Source organism: Centroberyx affinis, unplaced genomic scaffold, assembly GCF_046629955.1.
Source record: "Centroberyx affinis isolate AG114_WGS23_722 - 3 ecotype Tasmania unplaced genomic scaffold, CSIRO-AGI_Caff_v1 ptg001444l_1, whole genome shotgun sequence".
NCBI lineage: Eukaryota > Metazoa > Chordata > Actinopteri > Beryciformes > Berycidae > Centroberyx > Centroberyx affinis.
Window position 1 is genome coordinate 19,660 of NW_027279918.1, and position 22,676 is coordinate 42,335.

Below are 22,676 nucleotides of genomic sequence, written 5' to 3' on the forward strand. Positions count from 1 at the left end.
AAAGAAGGTCTACTTATCTGAACGTGATTATGATATGAATCATTATTTTTTTTTTACCAAAACTAGACAGTGCAGTGCATGCTGGGGTTGGTATGGTGTCTGTGTCGATGTCTGTGTCGGTGTGTGTTGACGAGTGTTGTTGTGTGTTAGTGTGTGTGTCTGTGTGTGTCTTGATGTGTGTTATCTCTGTGACAGGATGTACAGACGGACCTCCAACATGGTCGGCCTCAGTTACCCTCCCAACGTCATCACTGTACTCAAGGTATTAACGTGTATGTGTGTGAGTGAGTGTGTGTGAGGTTATATAGTGTGTTACAGATACATGTACATAAACCAAAGATTATTGGATTATATTTAAATCTGCCTCAAAATTTCAGGCTGTGCAACTCCATTTACTTTTTTTTTTTCTTTTTTAGTTTTTTTAGTTTTACATTTTTTAATGCAATGTCATACAGTGTGTGTGTTTGCTAATATTATGTTGACCTGGTAGTGTGTTGTTGTTGGATGTTACATTGATGCTTCATGACGTGTTATCTCACCATACAACTTTCCATCTGATGGAGGAATTAGTATAATCTGGTGCTCGCTGTCTCTCTCTCTCTAATCTCTCTGTCTCTCTCTCTATACATCTCTCTCTCTCTCTCTCTCTCTCTCTCTGTCTCTCCCTCTCTCTCTCTTCATGTCTCTCTGTCTGTCTCTTGAACTCACCTCACCTCACCTTACATCCCCCCTCCCTTCATAACTGGGACTTAGTCATAATGAAATTAAAAATGACTTTTTTACCTTGTTATCTAAATCTCCATATCATAACATACACCTATTTAACAAAAAAAAAATACACGTTTTGCAATTGCAAGTGTTATGTTTTCATACTTTCATATCAAAATTTATTTTTGTGGTTACTTCATGGTGCACCACCAGTAGACTTAACTCCAACCAATAATACTATCACAGTTTTTCCAACAACCCCTCCTCCTCCCCTCCCATCATATAAAACCTGTAACTTCACAACTTTCAGTTGTAGTGTCAACATGGCACATTTAAAAAAATACATAATTTGGCCTCATACCAGGGACAAAATCTTCCTCCTCTCCTTCATCCTCAGCTTCCTGAACTGAGGGTTTGGTCCACTGCTGCTCAAATAACGGGTAGATGGAGGTGTTGGAGGAGATCAATGGTCATTACAATAAAATACTTAAGAGTAATTTTCCATGTTTGTTATGGTCCAGCCACACAGTATATTGGCAAAGCAATAGTTCTCACTTCCATCTTCACTGAAAATAGCATTAGGCAGATGAGAAGGCTGCTTCTTTTTTCCCACGGTGCGCCGTGGGCAGGAAGTGGTAATTTCAGGTCACTCGCTCAGTCACTACTCAGTCAGTCAGTCACTCAGGGGTGAGTTAATAAAGTTAGCCTAAGGATTTATTTTTTATTTGTTTTATTTATTTATTTGATCATTTTAAGTATGGAATACCATGGTTATCAATATTAAAATGGTGTTCCATGGTTACCAATATTAAAATGGTGTTTCATTTCTAAAGTTAAACACTCCAGCCATGGACAAATTTTACTGACTGACAGCGCCGACTACAACACCCAAGAACATCTGTATCCTATTGTTCTCACTTCAGGTCAGGTCAGTCAGACAGTGACGCTTAGTGAGATGATACGCTGTGTCGGATGGCCTCTAGGGGGCGTCTTTGACTGCGAGATGCAGTATTTCCCATACAGAGGCACAAAATCAAGTTGGTCAGTGTAAAGAAATTGATCTAAATCGATCTCTAATGCGCCTGATGTCACATCATGTCATGTCTGTAATTTGGAGATGTACAGACAGCAGACCAGCAGCACTGAACTCAGTCCACAGAGTCTGCCGCTGTGAAAACAAAAGTGAACTTAACATTCCACAATTTGCTTCTGCTGCCCTACAAACTTTAACGGTAGGTAATGTTATTATCATGTGGTATTTAAGTAACATTATGGAACTAGGTAATTATAAAAGTTCAGCTATTCGTACCTTTAAGCCATAAGCCAATCTGCAAGGACAAGTAATCAAATAGATAACAAATTTGGACGAGCATTAGATGACTCCAAGAATAAGGATTTTTTTGTCCAGAAAGAGGGTGTTTAAAGTAATTACACTTGTGTGTGCTATTGCACTGAGCACAAGAATTACATCTGCAATTACCATCCGGTATTGGAGCAAGTAAACGTTGTGAGGAATCAACCTGGGGAGCCAAATCAGAACTGGCAGGTTTGTCTTTAAGGTTCGGGCAATGAGACAAGTACAAAGACAACCACAGGCAGCTCTGTTAAAAGATTACCAGGGGACTTATCAGACTTAAGTATGTACCAATGTTTGTTTATGACCTTTTTAAATTGTTGCGCACATTTGAAAAATTTTGTAGTGAGAATAACCAAATTATTATTTATTTTTTTCTGTGAAAAAGTTTGAGTTTTGGATTTTTTCCACAGCGCTGGAATCTGTGCATTTTAGTAGCCTCTTTGCCTCAGTCTAGAAAGCATCTCTGTCATGTTGCGGTTGAAGTCGACTGTTTTTTTTGCAGATCCTCTTGATTCTACACAGCTGACTATATGGTAAACTATTTTTTAGAGGGAGAGGATGATGACTGTCAATTTTTAACAAAATATTACAGCCTGTGGGTTTCTTATAGAGGTCTGTGTATAACAGATTATCGCTATCTCGGATAATCAAGTGATCAAGAATGCTGACCTTGTAGTATCTGTCATAATGTATTGTAAATTTGAGGTATTCTGAGCATGTATTTAAAAACGAAAAGGTAACACTTTACAATAAGGGTACATTAATTAAGGAATAGTTAATGCTTAATAAGCATTAACTAACATTTAATTAACAGTTAACTAATGTGTCTGGTAATCATTTACTAATGGTGTTCATGTTAACTAAGGTATTAATTTATACATTATTTAACAGTCATCTTTATAAACTATTAAATAATGTATAAATTAATACCTTAATTAACATGAACACCATTAGTAAATTACACATTAGTTAACTGTTAATTAAGGGTTAGTTAATGCTTATTAAGCATTAACTAGTGTTACAGTTACTTTTCTGGGTTTCATTCTTAGGTATATCCCTGTTACTCTATGGTATTTAATTTCTCGCAGTGAAGGGAAATTCCACTGCCTTCCCCACCTTGAGTGGGCAACTCCTTACCTCAGTGTCCTCCCCAACCTAACAGACTCAATGTCCCAGAATGCCACAGGGCCCAGGGAAAGCCAGTGTCGGGCGACAGAGATGGAGAGCCAAGGGGAAGTTACAATTTCATGGTGTAAATGTTTAATGTGGAGCCATCAGCTCAGCAAGACACATTACAAGCCTGCTTTCAACAGAGGGAGGACAGGGAGTATTGAGTGAGAAAGTGAGCGATAGAGAGTGGGAAAGAGAAGGAAGGTGTATAATAGAGAGAGGGAGAATAATCATTCAATAAATCCCTTGTGTGGCTGGATATGGACGTTCTGTTCTCTCCTTTTATTGCCAATAAGGTTTATTCTCTCTAAAGTTCTTTACAAGAGAAACAATACAAATCAATAAATAATTATAAAAACAATCCTAAGATATAAAAAGCATAAAACAAGTTAAAGTATAGAATAAATTGAAAATAATAAAGAACAATCCTAGATATAAAAAGCATAAAACAAGTATAATAAATATAAAACAAGTATAAGAAAAATAGAGGAAGTATGAATTAATAACAATGGTGTAAAAAAGTAAAAATAAAAAGTTGGAATTAATTAAAACCAAGATCATAAAAATGGGTTTTGAGCTGTTTCTTAAAACTAAGTTGCTTGTCTTATTTGTAATGGGAGTTTGCTCCAAACCTTTGGTGCATAAGAACAGAAAGCGGCTTCACCATACTTCTTGTAATTCATTTTTGGGACATTTAGCAAGCCAGCACTAGACGACCTAAGGGAACGGTTTGGAACAGAGGTGGGACCAAGTCATTGTTTTGCAAGTCACAAGTAAGTCTCAAGTTTTTGTACTCAAGTCCCAAGTCAAGTCCCAAGTCAAGACAGGCAAGTCCCGAGTCAAGTCCCAAGTCCTAAACTTTGAGTTTTGAGTCCTAAACAAGTCATAATGCGCTCTTCACCAAATTTAATGCTATTTTAACAACAGAGGTAATTATTCATTTTCAGTGAAGGGAGTAACGTTAACCTTATGTTACCTTGCGATTTTGCTGTTGTAACGTGAGCGAATTGCAGCGCGTCGCCATCTAATTTAGAAGCCGATTTGTCATCTCGTTTCGGGTGAACATCAACACTGTTTAAACAGATCATTGCTGTACAATGGCCGACACGGAGCCTGTGTTACGGAAAAGCTAGGGTGGGGTGGCTCTGCGGTGGACGCAACGGATAGCTGTAACGTTAGCTAAGCATTGGCTTGCTAACTACGTTAATATATTAGCCTCGACTTATCGTTCTTTGTGCAGCTTCAAATGTCGAACGAAGTTGGAAGTTGTTGCATCTCCGTCTGTAATTTTCGACCCGCACGTTTTGCATACTGCAATTTGTTTTTGGTTGACCACCGCATAGTTTTTGTTTGAAATTATCTTTGGTATCATTTTTTCCAATTGGCGCTTAGTAACATAACGTTAGTTCTTCATGTTTCTCTCCTGCAACTTGATTGGATGGCTGTCAGATTCGTTTAAACAAAGTGGATCTGGGAAATGAAGTGTCGACTTGCTGGGAATGAATAGCGTTAACGTTAGTTGATTCAGGAAATGAAGGTAAATTAATTGATTCGTGGCACACTTTTTAAATAACATACTTTTCAATCTTTGGGTTTGGGGGAAGGTATCAAGTCTTTTCAAGTCAAAAGGAAAGTCCAAGTGAAGTCACAAGTCATTGGTGTTAAAGTCCTAGTCGAGTTGCAAGTCTTTTTTGATTTTGTCAAGTCGAGTCTAAAGTCATCAAATTTGTGACTCGAATCTGACTCGAGTCCAAGTCATGTGACTCAAGTCCACACCTCTGGTTTGGAACATACTCAGATAAGCAGTCACAGGGATATGAAGGTGCTAAACCATTTAGGGCCTTATAAACAAGTAAAAGAATTTTAATCAAATCTCAACATTACAGGGAGCCAGTGCAATGAGGCTAGAACTGGTGTAATATGTGTCTTTCATCAGTTCACATGAAAGACTGTCTCTCTTCCTGTGATGCTCACTTGACAAGGAAGATATGGCTGAGTCAGTTTTGGCCAACACTGTTCAGAGATTTTGATGGCCGTCATTAGCATGGTCATGTCGGAGTCCATCGATTCTTGCGGACCTTTCTCAGGCAAGTCTGATGCTTTGTGGTTTGGACTGGAGGTTCCAAGGCATTTCTAAGAAGCGACAAGAGGATTCCAAAGACAACAAAAACTTCAAATGTCTACTGCTTTAGATACTCATTAGTCCACTTACTAAATCGAGGACACCCAGTCAACTTTTCACAATTTGCATTAACCTCGATGACAACTTGAATTTTTGTATTAACCTCAATGACAACTGCAAAACACCGAAGATGGAGACACAATTTTAAGAAATGCCGCAGTAGTTTGCATCGGAGATATAGGGTTCCACGATTGAATAGGGTTAGACTGAAGCACTCTTTTGTACACCAGTCAATCCTAAAATTAAATATGGAGCTTAATCCCAGATCAAATGTACATGGAAGGGCCTTGAATATTGTCTTTTGTGATTGTAATGATATGTTGAATGTATGTATGTTTGTGTCCTGTCTTAATTTTTGTCTTTTCTGTGATGTTGCAAATGGAGCTGCTGTGATGCAAGAAAAATTTCAGACTGGATCTGACAATAAAGTATTATCATCATCATCATCATCATCATCATCATCATCCACAAATCAATTCCACAACCTTCAGCCATGTTCTCCCATTGTCCTACTGACCTCCGAAAGACAAACATCCTGCAAATTCAAACACTCTGAGTAAAAAAAAAATAGCTCGACACACAGAGGTTCATTTGCCCGACATTGCTGACAAACATTTATATGCCAATGAATAATGGTTTGTGTGTGTGTCTGTGTCTCTTCCAGCATGTAGACACATGGTCCTTTGATGTGTTTGCACTGAATGATGCCAGTGGAGACCACGCGCTGAAATTTATCTTCTATGAGCTGCTCACCAGATATGACTTAATCAATCGCTTCAAGGTACGCCACCGAACAGGGACCGCTCTCATTCTCCCTCTCATTTCCTTTATCTGTCACTCCAGACGAGTGTGTGTGTGTGTGTGTGTGTGTGTGTGTGTTCACACAAGTGTGATTATTCCATTTCCAAAGACGTTTTATTGGATCTGGGTCATTGGGGTTGTGTGTCTGCAGGGAAATTAGATGGTCATCAGTTTGATAAGTGAATGGTAATGAAAACTCCTCCTCAGTGGAGTCAAAGAAGAAAAGGGATTTATCGTTTCAAGAGGTTACACAGGACTAAGTGGGATGCTTTGGTCTCTCCTGCACTGTGCAATATGAACATAATATGAAGCGCAATGATTAAATATTGCATTACTTGCTCAAAAGAGGGATTGCAGCAGGTGTACTGTAGTTAGGGATAGGGTTGACTAAGGTGTAGGGTAGGCCAGGGTCACACAGGTAACACTTTTTACTATCATTAGTAACTCAGAGATGATCAAAACATACATAGTCCCTTTAAATGAAACTCATATCTAGCATGAAACTGGATGTGATATCAATAGTGACTTATGCTGTGTTCCAGAGATGTTGGAAATTCTGACTTCCTATAATATAATATGGAATGGAATGGCCCTTTAAGTTGGAATACCAACATGGAAATGTTTTGTTACAAATCTTAATGCAATGACTTCTCATTCACCATTAATCTAATAACAATTTGCAGCTAATAATGTAAAATCCTGTTAACAAAATAAATGTCCCATCAGTCTAATAAAAGTTACCTACTAATAATGTAATAACTTTTTTCCTGTTAATACTGTCAGGTTTTATTACATTAACAGGAAGGTTTAATTTTTTTTTCAAAAATTTAAAATAACTGAACTGATAATGTAATAATGAAAGTGGATAAATATCCTTCTGTAACTGCATCACAGTTGTGTATTAACTTTTGACTGTTACTACATTATCAGTTCAGTTACTACAGCTTTGAAAACTCTAAATGTCAACTTTCCTGTGAATTTAATAAAACCCAATAATGTAATAATTATCACACTGAAAAAGTTATCTTTACCTTTCATTACATTACTGGAATCGTAGAAACTGTTTCATTTAAATGAATTTGTAATGAATTAATTCTGATTTAGGCCTATCTATACTAATCTGTGTTTGAATGCCTTGGTCTGATCCATTTCACAACAAGTGGGGAGGGGGAAGGGAGAAATTCAAGGCTCATTTGTTGAATATCAACCAGCATAAAACTTCAATTTTTGTGTTGATTTTCATTTGGAATCAGAATTGATTTAGAATCGATTCCATCGATTCCATTATAAGGAGTCGGAGTCGGAATCGACTCCAAAAAATGTTGAATCATCCATCCCTATGTGAACTTACTTTTTACCTACGTGTGTCCTTGCTTTATTCTTCACCAAGGTCTTGAGAAAAGAAGATCCCGCACACTGCTCTTGCTCTGCATCACAATTTATTGATCATACTAACGTTTCGGTCCCTCTGGACCTTCGTCAAGAGTATTTTAAACAATTCTTACAACAGTGATCTTAAATAGATAATGCTCCGCCCATTCTGTGTGCACAGGTGTAGGACAATTATTCTCCTGTGGGAGTGTCTCTCAATAATTGACAGTGACATGTGTACAATCTGTCGCATTATAGTCCACACATAAGAAAAAGAAAAGAAAAACGTCACATACGTATGTCTATTTACAAAAATATTTACATAAATTGCATATTTAATGAATGAAAACATCGGCCTTGCAGCTTTCATAAGTCATTCAAAATTGTGCAATCATATGAAATACTTCCCCAAAGCTCCTTAGAGCATGGCATGCCATGGAATCTCATCATTTATTCTTTACCAAACCATGAAAGTCTGTTTGCAAAAGACATTAGACTCAAGGGTAAAAAAAAAAAGAAAAGAAAACTTGAAAAAGGGACGCGAAGGCATTCTTCTTATGTGTGCAAAAGTTTTAAAAAGTTGAAAAACAAAGGCTTTCCTAACGTTTGCACACAAAAGAAGAGTGCCTTGACTTCAATGAACACCCCAAAAAATCTTAACACTGCAATGTAGGCATTTGTCATGGTGTTTCTGTGCTGTGCTGCCTTTCTCCCAGATCCCTATCTCTGCCCTTGTGTCGTTTGTGGAGGCCTTGGAGGTGGGTTACAGCAAACACAAGAACCCCTACCACAACCTGATGCATGCCGCCGATGTCACGCAGACCGTCCACTACCTGCTCCTCAAGACTGGCGTGGTGGTAAGTCTCGTTTTTGCGTCATGCTTATGGAAAATGCACATGGAAAACACAATCACATTAGTTGTCACCCACGAAAGGGGGGACTATGGATCGGTCTCCTTCGTTCATTTGTTAGTCACATTGTAGCGTTGACTTTGTGCCGCTAGGGGGCGGCATTGACAATGAATGGGGACTCAGTGGTAAAGCAGGTCATACAGTTAAAGTTATCATACAATGTGGGGGACAATGAATGGGGACTCAGTGGTAAAGCAATACAGTTAAAGTTATCATAGGTAACATAATAGTCTACACACGCTACACACTTGGAGACATCAGACTGGGTTGATGTGTTGAAGTGAGAGTCAATGGAGGTGTTTAGGTGTTGTATGTTATATTGTATATTGTATTATAAATTGTATTTTAGTGTACATTGTGTAATGTACGGATTGTATTTATTGCGTATTGTAGTTCTTATATTTTGTACTGTTTTGAGTAAAAACAGGACAATTGCACCACATTTCAAGATATAACTTGTAAGCCTAATTCTGAAGAGAGTAGGCAACAGAAATATATGGTCAATCTGTCCTTTCATTGTCCCATACGAAAATGCTTATACAATTTCACTCATATTTCAAGTACACTCAGCAATCACTGACTGACCCAAGGGTGGAACTACATCACTGGTGGGGGACAACATGTTTACTATTTGCTTTTTCATAAATGCATTCAACTCATAATATCAGAAAGATATTTAGGCCCCAATTTCATAAAATGATGCAGGAGATATGGACGACTACAGACGTCGTCTCAACGTTCGTCGTCATCACCTTCAACTTTGGTGCAGGCAATCATATCAACATCTGTTCAAATCTATCGGCTCTATATGGCTCACCATACAGCAGGACAGAAGAACCACACTAGTACAGTAAATAACTAGGCTTTTGTTGAATTGATTATGAATTTTATTCAAAGGATTAAAGCAGACAAAAGGGTTTGGCTGTAAGTTCCTACATGTATCTGTGCAGATGGAGCTACTGCAGAAGTTCCACTTTCTAAAGTATTAAACTGCTGCTGCTCTGCTGCTCTTTGCCCTCGGTCTGCTGTGTGCAAATGCTCTGGCCCGTAAATGGTATAGCAGCTGGATTTTATTGGTCCGACGGCCGCATGGATCATAATGATACCTTCATAGCTGTCTGGCTGTCGGATCACTGCCGGAAGAGATTGCTCTTAACATCTCTCTCATTCCACAGCAGTCGGTAAAGATGTCACCGTGTTTTATGAAGCGCCGCAATTATTAACCGTTATCAACACTGGCCGAAGCACATGTGTCTGTTAGAGCTGAAACAAGCTTTAGCCATAAAAACTAGACAGAATGAAGGCTTGCGTTCGATATAAATTGGAATTATGTCTAACAGGCTTGAGTACTAGAATGATCAAGACAAGGCCTGCTAAGATATGAAACCTCTGAAAGCAAGTTTGAGATTTCACTTTTCAATTGTTCCAAGAAACTGTACTGGTACTGCAGCTAGCAGATTCTTACCAGTCGCAAGCTGCCATCATGGTTTCTTCTGCAGAGCGAACATAATAAATGAATAATTGACGCAGTCCGCTGGAAAAATAATCCAATGTAGGTCTTGCAAAACACAATTTGTACTGGCTCTGTGGCTTCTCAAAAATAGCCACAAGTGATAGTTCTAAAGAACAGCTAACTTCCTTACACGCCAATAAATTTGATCTTGCATGAAAAAAGGCGGGAAATGACTGGGCAGTGTGAACATGCCACTTCCTGTTACCCTGATAATGCATCAGCTGCAACCTCTGAATGCTGTTTGTCCACTTGAAAACACAGCAGTAAATTACCTCTTTCACCTCCTGTATTCTCTCCCTGCATCTCTCTGTTTTTCTTCATCTCTTTTTTGTCCTCTCTCTCTTTCTCTTTCTCTCTCACTACACACGTACAGCACTGGCTGAATGAGTTGGAGATCTTTGCCATGATCTTTGCGGCGGCCATCCACGACTATGAACACACAGGAACCACCAATAACTTCCACATTCAGACAAGGTAATGTCCTCCAACAAGCATAAAAGCAGACAGACTGACATTAAAATTGGCTGAGGGGAGTGAAAGCGCGACGGAGCCCTAGCCTTTACCCTCATGCATTCTAAGCAGAAGATTAAATGTCATCTTAACTCAAATGCCACAAGACAATGAGAAAAGTTGACCAAGGTTGAAATGAAAGCGCTCTCAAAACTTCCACGTCCTCCAAGTGTAACACGATGAAAAGAGTCACACAGCTAAGTCAACGATTCTTCCTTGCATATGGAAACTCGCCATGTGGTATATTGTATGTTTGTTTGGGATTTGCAGGTCAGACACAGCCATCTTGTACAACGACCGAGCCGTCCTGGAGAACCACCATGTGAGCGCCGCCTACCGCCTCCTACAGGACGATGACGAAATGAACATCCTCTACAATCTATCCAAAGACGACTGGAGGTGAGAGGATACCAGAGAACTTGAATGGATAGAATGGTCCTTCCACTGTTTGCCATGGTAATTTGGCTGAACAGATGTGTCTGTTGCACGAGTGCTTAGCAAATTGTCAAAACTCAGTGGAAAGCTGACGTTAGCGACGAGGTTAGCATAGCATTATCAAAGACCTGTGCTTGTCTCGCTAGCTCCTCTCGTCAAACTCAGCATTAGCAAACCTAACTAATGCTAGCTAACCTAGCTGGACGCAGGGTGATGCGATTTATTTTCGCAACGATGACCCATTTGCTGTACATTATCCCACTTATTACAGGGCAACTTACTAAAGAAATCAATAATTTGACACAAAATATTGATTTAAAAATGATTTTATTGATGTAAAAATTATTTTATTGCTTCCGCTACAGAAAAATAGTCTGTTAGATTCTACGGTTGGAACTGCGTCCATAGCAACGTAAACTCTGTAGCCTTCTTAAGATTAGCCTACTTAGCGTTATAATTCACGTTAAGCTGAACATTTCCATTGATGGTGAAGTGAGACAAGGTGAATGGGACTTATACCGTGTTCCGTTTGGTGTTTATTTAATGTCTGTCTTCTTCAATTTTGTCGATTTCTCTGTCGTTCAGCTCTTTGTGTCTTTTAACCTCTCTTGCTTTTTCTGCGCTGTTTTCTTGTTCTTTTTCTTTTCTTTACTGGGGACAGTTCAGCCATTAACCATGAATCGAAAGTTTCGTGCTCTCCAAATATATAAAAATTAATATTAGAAAAATCTTCCATGGTGTTTTCTGATGGAGTAACGGAAAGCTAACGTTTTTTTTTGCCACAGGGTGTCGCGTATGAGCTGACGTTGTTAAATTTAAATGAACTGTTAAATTTACCGGACTTCTTTCTGCAGATTGATATGATTGGACGTGGTCCTCCAGAGTCTATGATCAGAATTGCGTCCATAGCAACGGTCTGTTATTCATAGCAGCGGTCTGCTTTTCAGAAATAACAGACTTAATTGACCAATCAGAATCGAGTATTCAACAAAGCCGTGTAATAATATAAACTAACATATCTTAGCTTACCTTTAGTGGAGAAGAAAAGTTAGCATTCGCTAACTTCAAACTGCTATCGAACATTGTCTGAAACAGATTAACTCAAATATAAACACTTCCACTAACTGCACAGATGTCAAAACTTTTGAGCTACTTAAAAAGACACAGCGGTTTGTAAAAGAGTGGCATGAGTGTCAACTCCATTCAGCTGCAAAGTCAGTTTTCCTCTGCTTCAGTCCTTGCTGTAAAACCTCTGGCCTCAGCGACTTGCCATAAGTTGGTTTGTCTTTATACGGAAGCAAGCCCAAAGGTTCACATAAAAATGGCCGCCGCTCCGACCATCCAGGAACGTTGATTTGAATGGGAAAGATCGTTCTACCCATTCAAGTTCGGTGGAGGATGCATTTTCCATATCCGTCCACTTGCAATGGAACAAAGATGAACTCAGTTAAGCTGTGTCTGGAAAACCTATCATGGTAATGGAAAAACAACATTTCCCTAAATTTCTGTTTTGTTTTGACCTGTCTCCGCTCTCCACCTTTTACCCCTCCACCACTTCCTTTCTCCTTCAGAGAATTGCGAGCGCTGGTGGTGGAGATGGTGTTGGCCACTGACATGTCCTGCCACTTCCAGCAGGTGAAAGCTATGAAGAACTTCCTGCAGCAACCTGAGGCGTGAGTACTGGTCTGTACTTTCAACATTAACCTGCTCCATGGTGATTAAAGTCAGTATTCCTTTGTTCCATAACGCTGTGTGTAGAAGATCTGCCATATTTATATAGTTTGTTTCGGTTACTTGAATTGTAATTTAACATCTGCGGTATGTATTAAGTGTGAATGTCATGACCCAATACATGGATGGCAATGGGAAAACAAGCCTTCTCAATTACTGAAAAACATACTTTTTCTAGATACCTGGTTTTCTCATAATAGCAATAAAAGCAATAATCTAGGCTTGTACTCACCTAAAAATGTATTGGTATCGACCTTCTAAAGCCCACAATATTTTGTTGAATTAGGTCCATGACACCTCCAGAAGACTCAGTAGTATGGATGGATGGCCTCAACCCATATGAAATAATAAACTCGTAAATCACTTCTCTTGAACTGTATTAGACAAACTATAGTTTTGAATGGATGAATGATTTCCAGGCCTCTCTGCGTCCTGTCTCCAGGATAGACAAGCCCAAGGCTTTATCTCTGCTGCTGCACACTGCGGACATCAGCCACCCGGCCAAACACTGGGACCTCCACCACCGCTGGACCACCTCCCTCCTGGAGGAGTTCTTCAGACAGGTAGACAAACTTCATATTCAGTCAGACTCGCATTATACAGGGTTCCCACACATTTTCAATTTAAAAAATCCATACTTTTTCCAGACATTGATTTGTTTTGAAGATTTTGTCTGGTGTTCAATATGATTTACGCAGATAGACATCTTGCCCCTGCTAACTAGGTCATATCACTGTATAGGTGAAGATTATTCTTCACAGCGACAAATATCAGAATATGTGAGATGATTGGCAGGGTTCCTACAGGGTTTCCATTTTAAAATTCCATATTTTTCCCAGACCCTATGTTCTTGACTGGATTTGATTTTGGTCGGTATTTGATATAATGCATGCTGACAGCAGCTGGGTAATAAGAGCGTCCCTCTATCTGAACGTTATTTTTCACATCAACAAAAACTGTGGACTCAAAGTGGCTCTACAACAACATAAAAGCTAGAATTATGTGTGTATCGTATGTGAACCATAACATTTTCCATACTTTTCCAGACATTTTTTCAAATTCCCAAACTATTCAATACCTGGAAATGATCAAATTCATTTTTAATACTTTTCCAGACTTTCCAGACCTGTGTAGGAACCCTGATTATAATGCCATGGGCCTCAGGGCTACAGCTGTTTCCAGGCCCTCACCCTGACCCAAGGCCCCATCAAAACTCAATAACAATAGGCCAATATCAACTCAACTGTAAAGTATCTAGATTACTTACAATAATGCATCCACACAATCATTGACTGAATGCTGGACTTGTATCACACACTGTCAGCAAAACCCACCACATCATTTCATTGTAAGTTTACAGTAGGCCTGTAGTTAAGAATACTTGTCATATAAAAGGCACAGGCTGTGACAAAATCAAAGATCTTAAAAAAAAAAAAGATAGAATACTGCAATGGCAAAATGTGTCGATATATATTTCTCATAACCAATGTGCATCTGACTTGCTCACAAACGCTCTCCATCTCTCTCTCCCTCACTCTCTCTGACACACACATACACACACACACACACACACACACACTATGCTTGGGCCAATATTTTTTGAATATCGCAATATTTCCTGCGATATTGAATGTACCCCCCCAGATGTTCAACATGTGTTGCTCAGTTCAGTGGTTCTCAACGTGGGGTTAACGTACGTAGGGGTCCTTGAGGGGGTTCCAGGGGGTCCCCAGCAAATTGATGAATTGTTAAACTTCAGCATTATTTCATTTGCAAGAAGTTAACACAATTGGATAATGTAGAAGAATGACTGTTTTGATCATAGTTTCACTGTTATCTCTTTACCTACAATTGAGATAGTCATAGAATTCTGGACAAAATCATATCTGACAATAAACATATTCTCAGATTTGGGTCTGAAAGATAAAATCTCATCAAATGGGGGTCCGTGGCCCTGATGTGGATTAAATGAGGGTCCTTGATATGAAAAAGGTTGAGATTCACTGGCTGCACAAGATGTTAAACTTATAAACCTATCCCCTAACCCTAAACCCTAACCCTAAAAACCTATAATCTAGTAAAAAAACCCCAATAATAATCATACTTGAAGTGAAAAATGTGTCTTTTTTTAATTCAAATGGGTTCCCTCAGCCTGTTTTTCTGGAAATAGCAGGAATGAGCAAATTATACCAAATGACCATTGCTTCCGCCAATGTTTGAATAGTAAGATCACATTTCTAGGCTGTTAATTATAGCCTAGAAATTTGATGTAATTTGAAAGAAATAAAATAAAATACCCCCCCTTTGGGTAAACAAGCTTTTAGAAAAGCTTCTCTTTCGGTGCTTGTATTGTTGCTCTGATGCTGAAAGTCAGTATTCCAGTGCTGACACTGTAACCCCTTTTATAACCCAAAAATTCCTGTACATCCTCTGTGATTTTTCCCCAGCATCCCAGTTCTGTGCTGGTGTATGCAAGGGCTGGGGCTGACGGGTCTGGAACTGAAACTGACTCACGAGTCTGGAGCAAAGGGCAGGTGGGGTTGGGGGCTGGAGGCGGGGCAGAGAATGGAACTGATGGGTGTCAGGCAGGGAACAGCTCCGGTTACAGACGGGATAAGACTGAGGCTTAATATGAGGGGTTAGGGTTAGGATGATAAATGTATAATCCAACAATTTAATCCTAATCTTGTTGATTCCTCATTCCTAAATCCATTTACTACTACTCCACAGCAATCCTATTATCCTGCTACTCAGATCTCAGCCCTGAAAACTAGTAGTGAGTTAACAAAAACACTTTGGTGAGAGACAATTTGTTATGGTTATGGGGCAGAAAGTAATTTACAAGGAAAACCAATGTACCTGCAAAGAAGTTGTTATTGCATTTATGTCACAAGTGCATATTGATTGATTGATTGACTTTATTCAGTAAATTAAAATACCATATACAAATGTACATACAGTACTAAAATTAATCAGGGTATCGCAATAAAGTCACATGACTTGTTTCCATTGCGGTCCTGAGGTCTAGGCTAGGAGGCAGGCAGGAAAAGGGAGTGACATGTACAGTATATGCTACTAATGTCCCATTTTTACACTAAAACATCTAATAAAAACATCATTATTATACAATCATGAAAATAATAAAAATACCAGTTCAGAAACCAGTCCAAACTTAGAACTGTCCTAGAAAAGATGTTTCACTATACTAACTTACTCAGCAACCATTTTTTCAGTTGTTTTTTAAAACTATTCAGAGAATGGGCAGATTTAGATTTAGATATTATGATATGATATTATATGATATGATATGATATTATATTATAGAACAAGGATGCTAGGAGGAGGTGGTCACCCCATTCAAACAGTGAGACTGTGCCCTAACAGAGATTCAACAGTGGGATATCTCTCTGTTACACAAGGCTTAATAAATTCCCTGCTCAGTTCTGAGAAAATGAAATTAAAGTGTGTGGGTGCCGGTCTTCCTAGAAGTAAAGCCGCGATTTGTGTGATTTATAGACGAGCAGCTGTAAGTTTCTAATCATTGGCTTTTCTAGGTGGCGGTCGACTAATCATAGTAATAGAAATGTCAGGCACAATAAATGACTGTGTGCAACTAATCATCTTTTAACTTTAAACATTCTGGATTCAAATGGGCTAGTCAATGCTGCTTAACTTCTGGGTGACCATAATCTGAAAGCAGTGGTGGAAGAAGTACTTAAGTAAAAGTACCAATACAGCAATGTAAAAATACTCTGTTACAAGTAAAAGTCCTGCATGAAAAATCATACTTAAGTAAAAGTACATGTATTAGCAGCAAAATGTAGTTAAAGTAATAAAGTAAAAGTAGATGTTTGGTCCCTCTGACTGATATTTTATTATATATGACATCATTAGATTATTAATACTGAAGCATCAGTGTGTAAGCAGCATGTTACTGTTGTAGCTGCTGGAAGTGGAGCTTGTTTGTTAGTTTTAGCTAACTACTTTATATACAGTTAGCTAGTTTAGTCCAGTGGTTCCCAACCTAGGGGTCTGGCCCCTATATTGGATCATTTGAACATTTATTGAAATGAAACCATATGAGGTTTAGAGGGAAAAATCACTATTTGGTGGAGCTGTTAACAACTCATAGACATCTGAAATGTGACCCCGACTACACACTGCTTTTTGTAAGACGTCAAAAGCCAAAAATGTTGGAAACCACTGGTTTAATCTTTAACAATGTGTTGTATTTTAAAAGCTTGTTATATTATCCATTGTGTCAAATCTCCATCTGAAAAGTAACTAAAGCTGTTAAATAAATGTAGTGGAGTAGAAAGTACAATATTTCCCTCTGAAATGTAGTGGAGTGGAAGTATAAAGTAGCATCAAATGGAAATACTCAAGTAAAGTACAAAATTGTACTTAAGTACAGTACTTGAGTAAATGTCCTTAAAACAGCATTGCCTGAAGTTCCTCTAAGTTAGTTATGAACACTTTTGTGTCCGGTTCAGTTGCTAAGAAGCTGTGCAGTTCACCAGTCTCCTCAGGGCTGATCTGAATAATCCAGGGTGATATAAATCCTCCACCTCCATCCGTGCAATTTGGCAGTTCAGACGGTAAACAAAGTGGAATTAGAGAGCGGGTGGAGGTGTTCTAAATTGGAACAGGCCTCATAAGCAGCTGGTGCTATCAAAATGCACTCAGTTATTTGGTGTGCTGTCAGCTTGCCATCACACAGCACAGCTAATAGCTCCGACCTTTTGACCCGGGCTGCCCAGTAGAAGGCATGTTTGTTGGCAGACTTCCCTGCATGAAAGTTGTCCGTTGTCAAATGATCAGCTGATGTTCTGCATCAGTAGAAAGGCCTTAACAGTCGGGGCCCAGAGGCTTCTTAAAACACATTTTTGAAACAGGTTTTTCTACAATTTGTTTTGATCTATTTTATTCTTCCGTAAACCTGTTTTAACTCACGTCTGGTGTCTTGTTAGTTTTTATTTACTTAATTATTTCGTGCCCGTTACTCCCACTAATAACTTAAACGCTTGACTATGTTGCACATGGATTTTGCATACCTCACCAGTGGTTCTCAACGTGGGGTCCGGGGACCACCAGGGGTCCTTGAGGGGGTTCCAGGGGGTCCCCAGCAAACTGATGAATTGTTAAACTTCAGCATTATTTCATTTACAAGAAGTTAACACTATTAGAGAATGTAGAAGAATGACTGTTTTGATCATAGTTTCATTGTTATCTCTCTACCTACAATACAGATAGTCATGGAATTTTGGACAAAATCACATCTAGCAATAAAAAATATTCTCAGATTGCATTTATTATTTTGCATTTATTTGCACTGTCTCTTATTTTATATTTATGTACATTTATGTATTTTTTGTGTTATTACCTCTTTTTTTTATTACCTTTCTTGTACTTGACTTTGTTCTGCATTTCTGGCATTGCTGCTGTGGCACCTGAATTTCTCCCAGGGGATCAATGAAGTGTAATCATATCTTATTTTATCTTACACAGTCAGGATACTGCTATTCTTTCTTATACCTGATTGAAAATAGTGGGAGGGAAATATGTACAATAAATTGTCCATGAATGTGATTCATCAACATAAGCACACAATTTTAGGACTAGGAAAAGCACATCTTAAAACACATGATTTAATAATTAGGAAATGCACGTGTTTAGAACACGCTGTTTACCAACTAGGAAAAGAGAATATTAAAAAAAATATATAGAAAGGCATGGCTGCTATGGTAGTAGCTTGGTGGATGCATCATCAAAGAGTGTCACGGAAATAGTCTGAACTACTAAAGCAGTAGTCTGAGGTTGATAGATAGATAGATAGATAGATAGATAGATAGATAGATGTACTTTATTAATGGGTTTATTAATGGGTGTCACCCAGCAACAACAAAACAGTAACAAATACAAACAATCCCACACAGCAGGAAAAAGAAGGCAATAGGTATATAAAAAACATACATAAAAGTCACTATCTAATTATCATCCATTGGAATCAAACAGGCTACAACCATATCCTCCTCCTTTAGATCTTCCAATCAGCTTCTGTCACCTTGCTGAAGGTCTGACATCCAAGACTTCCAATTCAGCTGCTAAACAACATTGCGTTCATGTGCCATTCTGTAAACATACATGGATGTCCTGCAGCTAAACAAGCATTTTTTCACCTTGTTGAGAAGGTTAAAGCTCACCATTGCATCATAACTTGAAAACTCGACTTAATCCGATTTAATCACCCCACTCTTCAAGTAGGAAATTTGTTTTTCAGATATATTCGATAGCAAATGAATGCACAGTTAATCTAATGCCATTGACATGTAACTTAATTCATAGGCCATTTGTTTAATGGCTTTCTTGGTCCTTATATTTGCGGGTTCACATTTCTAGTGATTTATCAGCTCTGTGCTCATTTGCCCAATCTTAGTAAATACCTTGCAAGACTAATTGATTCATAATAGTTAATTGCACTTATTACTGCATCTCAAGTTGCACCAATATTAGTCGATCTATGCTAGTAGATCCATGTCAGTAGGCCCATTTTAATAGATGCATATTAAAATGTATGCACTATGAAACCAAACCCCTTAATTTTATCCCTGAAATATCCTTAATTTCTCCATTACATAAACATTAATTATCCATTAAAAATAAGGGATTATAAGGGATTTATTCATGAGTTGATTCACAGAGACACTAGTAATTAAGGGATTTACCATGCCCTTTGTACATGGTTTACAGGGTTATTGAGTGGAAATTAATGGAAAAGTCCCTGTCTCCCTGAATTTTTCATTAAATTAGAAAGTAAGGAGTCTAGATTAAGCGGGTGTTAAAGGAGGTTTCGATGGGTTCTCCTCCATTAATTACTCCCTTAATTCATTTTTAAGGGGATTTTGCATGAATCAATGGGTGAATTAGTGTAAATGAATGAAAATGTAAAGTTATTTTAAGGGATTAGAGATTAGTTATTCAATCTATGTTAGTAGATCCAGGTTTTAGCATGTGTTTACAACATCCTGGATTCAAATCAGACCCATTTTATTGTCTCTCCTGTCCTGTTCCTCTCCATTGTATGCTCCTAAACGATAAACACTACAAATAAATACCTGAAAGAAAAGCTACTAAGTGACTACTAAGGTTTGGCTGTGCTGACAGAACCTTTCGATGTTGCATTTGTTTCCAGGGGGATAAAGAAGCAGACCTGGGCCTGCCTTTCTCTCCTCTCTGTGACCGCAAGTCCACCATGGTGGCCCAGTCCCAGATAGGTAAGCTACACAAATATCACTAATGCTGGTCAGTATGGGATTCACTAGCATTTAACTCAAGTTTTAAAACAGTCTAGAGTTGAACTTGCACCGGTCAGACTTCTAGTCAGCTCAGCCTATAGTGAGCCCATCAAAACTGCTTCTGTCAGATCAAAACCACCAAAAGAAAAGAATTCAGTAACACTTTACAATAAGGGTCACTAAGTTAAAGGTTTGTTAATGCTTAATAAGGGTTAGTTAATGCCTAACATTAACTAACCCTTAATTAACAGTTAACTAATGTGTAATTTACTAATGGTGTTCATGTTAACTAAGGTGTTAATGTATACATTATTTCATAGCAGTGGTGGAAGAAGTACTCAGATCTTTTACTTAAGTAAAAGTAGAAATACCACAGTATAAAAATACTCTGTTACAAGTAAAAGTCCTGCATTGAAAATGTTACTTAAGTAAAAGTACAAAAGTATTAGCATCAAAATGTACTTAAAGCAACAAAAGTAAAAGTACTCATTATGCAGAATGGCCCATTTCAGAATAATTCAGTATATATTATATTATTGAATTATAATTATCAATGCATTCATGTGTAAGCATCACTTTAATGTTGCAGCTGGCTGATTTCCACTACTTTATATACTGCTGGGTAGCTTACAGTAATCTATAATAATACATCACAATTTATTAGTTGATTATATTTTGTGTTAATAATCTGAATCTGCAAAGTAACTAGTAACTTAAGTTATCACATAAAGATAGTGGAGTAAAAAGTACAATATTTCCCTCTGAAATGTAGGGAAGTAACCGGTAATACTCAAGTAAAGTACAAGTACCTCAAAATTGTACTTAAGTACAGTATTCGAGTAAATGTACTTAGTTACTTTCCACCTCTGTTTAATAGTTTATAAAGATGACTATTAAATAATGTATAAATGAATACCTTAGTTAACATGAACAACATTAGTAAATGATTACCAGGCACATTAGTTAACTGTTAATTAAGGGTTAGTTAATGCTTATTAAGCATTAACTAACCCTTAACTTAGTGACCCTTATTGTAAAGTGTTACCTAGAATGCTTATTTCTGATGATTTTTTGCTGAGAACATTAAGGTCCGTTCACATTTGCGCTTGACGAAAGAAAACTGGAATGATGGAAGTCGATCTTGGGACGGCAACAAAACACTTATTTGACCGAGATTGCTTCAGAGAAGGTTTCAGAGAAGGACCGTATTGCTTCGCTCTCGTCTCAGATCGTGGGCCGAAGACATGTAATCATTTCCTGTTATTAATCAGGACAGCCAGTAGGTAGAAAACGATCGTTAATCTGTTGATAGCAGAGGCATGTGGCTCCTGTTCCCCTGCAGGGTTCATAGACTTCATCGTGGAGCCGACACAGTGGAGCCGATTACCAGACACATTAGTTAACTCTTAACTTAGTGACCCTTATTGTAAAGTGTTACCTAGAATGCTTATTTATGATGATTTTTTGCTGAGAACATTAAGGTCTGTTCACATTTGCGCTTGAAGAAAGAAAATTGGAATGCTGGAAGTCGATCTTGGGACAGCAACAAAACACTTCTTTGACTGAGACTGCTTCAGAGAAGGTTTCAGAGAAGGACCGTATTGCTTCGCTCTCGTCTCAGGTCGTGGGCCGAAGACACGTAATCATTTCCTGTTATTAATCAGGACAGCCAGTAGGTCGAAAACGATCGTTAATCTCTTGATAGCAGAGGCATGTGGCTCCTGTTCCCCTGCAGGGTTCATAGACTTCATCGTGGAGCCGACAGAGTGGAGCCAATTACCAGACACATTAGTTAACTCTTAACTTAGTGACCCTTATTGTAAAGTGTTACCTAGAATGCTTATTTCTGATGATTTTTTGCTGAGAACAATAAGGTCCGTTCAAATTTGCGCTTGAAGAAAGAAAATTGGAATGCTGGAAGTCGATCTTGGGACAGCAACAAAACACTTATTTGACTGAGATTGCTTCAGAGAAGGTTCAGAGAAGGACCGTATTGCTTCGCTCTCGTCTCAGGTCGTGGGCCGAAGACACGTAATCATTTCCTGTTATTAATCAGGACAGCCAGTAGGTAGAAAACGATCGTTAATCTCTTGATAGCAGAGGCGTGTGGCTCCTGTCCCCCCTGCAGGGTTCATAGACTTCATCGTGGAGCCGACCTTCACCGTGCTGACGGACATGACCGAGAAGATCGTGACGCCGCTCATTGACGAGGCGTCACGCTCCGGGCTGGCGGGCTTCAGACGCTCCAGGTGACACGAAGTTGACCTTTTTCGCACACACACACACACAGCTGCTAATCCTCCTATCATTGTGTGTGTTGATGCCAGTGCCGATGATAAGCGATTGGATAATACTGAGATTATCCTCGGACACAAAGAGGCAGAAATCCCTCTCCGAGGCTTAGCTTAACCGTGTGTAACTATCAGGATTCAGACATCACACCAGTCCTCTCAGAGCTAGTCAAGCTTATACCGTTACACTTCCTCTTCTTCCTAAGCTTTGACTTTGAGGAAGTTTATTCATTTGCAAATATAACATTTATGAAAGATGAGAAAAAATAGATCGTGCAATTGAGAAAATACAGAAGGCAAGGCAAGGCATTTTTATTTATAACGCACATTTCATACACAGGGGTAGATTCAAGGTGCTTTACAGAGAAGTTAAAACAGCACAATACAAAGCTAACATAACA

At 38.5% G+C, this 22,676-nt stretch overlaps 1 protein-coding gene across 1 annotated transcript in view; it reads left to right on the plus strand.

Moving 5' to 3' along the window:
* LOC139650129 (dual specificity calcium/calmodulin-dependent 3',5'-cyclic nucleotide phosphodiesterase 1C-like) overlaps window positions 1-22,676 on the plus strand; it is a 43,611-nt gene that overhangs the window by 10,012 nt on the left and 10,923 nt on the right. The window contains exons 4-12 of the mRNA XM_071526687.1: window positions 196-262; window positions 6,082-6,198; window positions 8,306-8,446; window positions 10,387-10,487; window positions 10,794-10,922; window positions 12,530-12,631; window positions 13,132-13,252; window positions 19,882-19,963; window positions 22,113-22,233. Of these exons, the coding sequence (XP_071382788.1) occupies window positions 196-262; window positions 6,082-6,198; window positions 8,306-8,446; window positions 10,387-10,487; window positions 10,794-10,922; window positions 12,530-12,631; window positions 13,132-13,252; window positions 19,882-19,963; window positions 22,113-22,233 (981 nt within the window). The remainder of the gene's footprint in view (window positions 1-195; window positions 263-6,081; window positions 6,199-8,305; window positions 8,447-10,386; window positions 10,488-10,793; window positions 10,923-12,529; window positions 12,632-13,131; window positions 13,253-19,881; window positions 19,964-22,112; window positions 22,234-22,676) is intronic.